General features: G+C 37.7%; 1 protein-coding gene across 1 annotated transcript; it reads left to right on the forward strand.

Annotated features, from left to right (window-relative positions):
• PABPC5 (poly(A) binding protein cytoplasmic 5) lies at nucleotides 1–4001 on the forward strand. The gene is made up of 2 exons (XM_008051672.1): nucleotides 1–289; nucleotides 820–4001. The coding sequence occupies exon 2, from the start codon at nucleotides 965–967 to the stop codon at nucleotides 2111–2113; it is 1149 nt and encodes a 382-aa protein (XP_008049863.1). The 5' UTR covers nucleotides 1–289; nucleotides 820–964; the 3' UTR covers nucleotides 2114–4001.
• The last annotated feature ends 1017 nt before the right edge of the window (nucleotides 4002–5018 follow it).

Below are 5018 nucleotides of genomic sequence, written 5' to 3' on the forward strand. Positions count from 1 at the left end.
AGCAAGCGGGAAGTTACTTAGCTTGGTTCCGGGTTTCTCGCGCCCCGCCCGCCCTGCCTACCACAGCTACATGTTCTTGGTCCGTCGGTAGGTCTGTCCTGCGGAGAGCAGAACCCGTCCATCAGTCCCAGCTGGGCCCGCCCGCTGCGCATCTGCCCTTCTCTGCTGACTCCGCCCCGCATCTGTCCGGACCCGCCTCGCGTCTGAGCTGACCCACTGCGCGTCTGCCACTCAGTCCCTCCGGACCTGCTGCGAGCCTCAGGCTTCCGAAATCACCGCGCCTCACTCGGTCCGTACCCAGTGGGCATCTTGGGTATCTGGGCGGTCTCCGGTCCCCTCCGCGTGTGTCTGTCTGTCTGTCTGTCTGATTCGCTTTCTGCAGCCTGCCTGTCGGTCCCAGCGCACCAAGTGTCTAGTATGCCCTTTCGCTGACGCGTGCGAAGCGGCCTTAAAGAGCTGCGAGCCCGCCCGAGACCGCCCGGCAGCCGGCGGAGGAATACGCGCTGGGTCTCTGTCCTTGTTGATACCATTTTAAACCAACAGGAGCTCGAGGCCTGTATTTATGTGGAAAACGGGTCGCGAGGCCTCTGCAGGCAATGCTGGTTGCAGGGAGCCAGCCAGCTGCTTGATGATTTCTTACAATTTCACGGGAAAGGGAAATGTCGTTCCTAATACTGGTTTTTAAATTGATTTTAAATCTGAACGGGTGACAATTTTAAGTCCCCTTAGGGAGAATAGATTCGCATTTGGGGTGCCTTTTTGTCTGATACATTTGTTCTTAGTCTGCTGACCAGCTGTTTCTGAACTTCATTTTCTCAGCCTCGACAGTGATTCTGAGTCTGCTTTTAGCTTTCCTTCGCCTTGGCTTTTTCTGTTCGTGAACAGCTGTTTGGCCCATAGCTTAGAGAAAGCAGCCTTTTTTTCCCCCCTCTCCTAAGAGAACCTCCTCCCTGTGCTCAGAGAAATGGGGAGCGGGGAGCCTATTCCTGCTGGCAAAAAAAAGAAGTATCTCAAGGCCGCCCTGTACGTGGGTGACTTGGATCCAGATGTCACCGAGGACATGCTCTATAAGAAGTTCAGGCCTGCTGGCCCTTTGCGCTTTACCCGAATCTGCCGTGACCCGGTGACCCGCAGCCCTCTGGGCTATGGCTATGTTAACTTCCGTTTTCCCGCGGATGCTGAGTGGGCCCTGAACACAATGAATTTTGATTTGATTAACGGCAAACCATTCCGTCTCATGTGGTCTCAGCCCGATGACCGCTTAAGAAAGTCTGGAGTTGGAAATATATTCATCAAAAACTTAGATAAATCTATAGACAATAGGGCCCTGTTTTACTTATTTTCTGCTTTTGGGAACATTCTGTCCTGCAAAGTCGTATGTGATGACAATGGCTCTAAAGGTTATGCCTATGTGCACTTTGACAGCCTGGCCGCTGCCAATAGGGCCATCTGGCACATGAATGGAGTCCGGCTCAACAACCGCCAGGTGTATGTTGGCAGATTCAAATTCCCAGAAGAGCGGGCAGCTGAGGTCAGAACCAGGGATAGAACAACTTTCACCAATGTTTTCGTTAAAAACTTTGGGGATGACATGGATGACGAAAAACTGAAGGAACTTTTCAGTGAATATGGGCCAACGGAGAGTGTTAAGGTAATAAGAGATGCCAGTGGGAAATCTAAAGGCTTTGGATTTGTGAGATATGAGACACACGAGGCTGCCCAAAAGGCTGTGCTAGACCTGCATGGAAAATCCATTGATGGCAAAGTCTTATATGTAGGACGAGCACAGAAGAAAATTGAACGCCTGGCTGAGTTGAGGCGGAGATTTGAAAGACTGAGATTAAAAGAAAAAAGTCGGCCCCCAGTGGTACCTGTCTACATTAAGAACCTGGATGAGACCATCAATGATGAAAAACTGAAGGAGGAATTTTCTTCCTTTGGATCAATTAGCCGGGCCAAAGTGATGATGGAAGTGGGGCAGGGAAAAGGGTTTGGTGTTGTCTGCTTCTCCTCTTTTGAAGAGGCTACCAAAGCAGTAGATGAGATGAATGGTCGTATAGTGGGCTCCAAGCCCCTTCATGTCACCCTGGGTCAAGCCAGGTGCAGGTGGTGAGAATAAGAATGCTCGATTTGTTTCAGCCTTAGTTGGTGCCTACTTAGTTTGGGCTCCTTTGTGATAAGGGGTTATTATATGCCAATTCACAGGTCTTTTTAAGTGAATGCTTTCTTTTGGGGAAAAAAAAGTGAAACTAGAAAACGTTGTTCATTTTAGTGAAGAACATAATTTCTAATTGTAAAATTGTCATTTTGTACTATTTTTTGATATAATACCCTTAGAATATGTAGAATAAAGTTTATTTGTTCACATTTTTTCCTGAACAGTCAAGGTGAAGCAATTGATTGAATACATGTCCCCTCTTATTTCAATAATACTCAAGTTAATCTCTGTCATGGAAATATTCTCAACGTGGTTCTTACTTCTGAATCTATTACAGTGAAAACTTCTAACTTACTTTTTGAGAAATGAATAAAGCAGGGGAAAATGTATGTGATCCAGTTAACATCTGTATATAATTTCACTTTAACTTATTATTGAAAATGAATAATCTTTTCAAAAAAGATATGTTCCTTTTCTTCCCTTTATTTTTTTTTATATCTTTGTTTCTTTTTAAAAATGTGTTATGAACATGCCATACACTTGGTAGTAGTGGCTTTGACTAAGTGTTGGGAGTGGTCTTTGTTAACTTCATGCTCCAAGAAATAAGCATATTGATGTTTTCTCAATCAGTACCTTAGAAAAGTAATACTTTAGGCCATGATTATTTAGATTATAGGTTATGTTTTAAATTTTTTTCCTGAGAGATTTGCTATTTGAGGACACTTTAAGTACCACTTCTACCACTCATTTTTCTGAATTCTTTAGTACATATACTTGGATCACATTAAATTAACAAGAAAGATGAATACCTGCACTAAATTACATTTACCTACAGATAATTTAATATTTTACCTTCAGCTTTTATCAAGTGTCAGTATAAAAGGTAAATACTTCATAGATGATGTTGAAAAACTAATTTGAAGAACATCTGTTAAGCTTGTTATCTTTTTTTGTAAATTCTTGAATGTATCCATGTGACAACAGTCACAGATGTTTCAAAGTTAAAGAACAAGTTGTCTCTTAAGTCCTATGCCTCCACCCATTATAAGAGAACTGTTAACCCAGTGAGGTTCTTTTTATGTCTTGGCTGCTTGCAAAATCAGGAAAAAAAAATCTTCTATTTAATATTGCAGCCACATTAATTAACCTATAATTTCTAGTTTACAGAATTTCAACATTTCACCTACAGGTCCCTTTTCTCCTCACTCTCTGCCTTCCATCCATATTATACTTATCTTTATATTTTTTGTATTGCCTTTCTTTTAATATATACCAGTACAAGTCCATTTTGGAGGTAGAGAGATACCTAATTTATGTAAAATTTAAATAATTACTTTTTAAAAACATGATTTATTCATACCACAGTTTCAACCATAGGAAAATGTTCTGTCTCTATTGTTGGTTTTTATTACTTTATATACAAATTTTTGTTTTTATACATAATATAATATACATGTATAAAGCTGTTAGCACTTTTATTATCGCTTTGACCACAAAATAATGAGAATAAGCAATTTCTATGTTATTGTTTATCTACAAATTACATGTATGTTCATTACCAAACATTTTCAAAATAAAAATAACTGTTAACTGCTTATATTGTTTGTAAACATAATACATGCTCATTGTAAAACTGTACACAATGCAGAAGGGAATAAAATTCCCACAGTTAAGAGATAACCACTATTAGTATTTGTAGTGTGTGCATATTCTTCCATATCTTTTTTCCTATGTATACACACTTTTACCAAAACCCCATACTATATGAACAGTTTTGTATTTTTTTTAATTTTAAACTGAACCATAATCATTTCATGCTAATAAATATTGATCTATATCATCATTTTAGTGACTGCATAGTATTCCATTGTGTGGATGAACTATTACTTACCTAAGCAATTTGTTATTGAATTTGATTTATGTTTTGAATATTTTTATATGTGAAAACAATGCTGTGACAAACATTCCTTGCTTAAAAACTTTACACATTATATGAATTTGAGGAAAAATAACTACAGTATGTAAAAGCTTAAATCTGCTAGAAAAACAAAGATGCACATCATATTGATATATGTATACAAATTTTGGAACACTTTCAATATGTAGAATACATTTAAATTAACAAGTGGAAAGCTAAACACAAGATAATTTTTCATATTTTCTGATGCTATTTATTTACATCATTGTGATCATTGAAATATACAAAATCTATGAAACTCCAAACAAAATTTAAAATAGTTATATTGGTAATTATTTATCTTATATACTCTCTAATTATTTTTACCCACCACCAGTTTTCACTTAAATTGATAAACTTTAAGTACCTTTAACAAGTGCTTTGATTCAATATGAATCTAAAAAGACTTCTAGAATATTAGAGTATAAGCATTTAGTACAGTTTTGCAACTGTGTATTTAAATTATTGCCATTTTTGAAAGTATTAAGAAAAGGAGAAAATAAAATGTTTAAATATAGATAAATATATATGTTTTGGATGCTACTAAACATTAAAAAAAAAAGCCTCTGTAAATTCAATTGGTAAAAATCAGAGGAAAATATAAGGAAGAGGTAATCTCTATATGAACATAAACACAAGGGTAGTTTTTCAGTCTTGTATTTTTCATTTTTAGCTGCATTGATAGACTCCTAATAATTAAGCCTTCCAAGGAGGAGCAACACAATTGAACAGCTTAAATTAGTAACAAAAGATTTTTAAAAACACTTATTGCTCATCAGTTTTAAGTGCAAGATAATTGGCAAAAATATACTGTTAATGGTCAGGTGAAGAATGAACCATTGAATACAAGTTTTATTATGTTGAACTTTTCAAAACAGTCACTTATACAAACTTTAAAGGTGC

This window comes from Carlito syrichta, unplaced genomic scaffold (assembly GCF_000164805.1).
Source record: "Carlito syrichta isolate Samal-C Ts95f unplaced genomic scaffold, Tarsius_syrichta-2.0.1 Scaffold220596, whole genome shotgun sequence".
Taxonomy (NCBI): domain Eukaryota; kingdom Metazoa; phylum Chordata; class Mammalia; order Primates; family Tarsiidae; genus Carlito; species Carlito syrichta.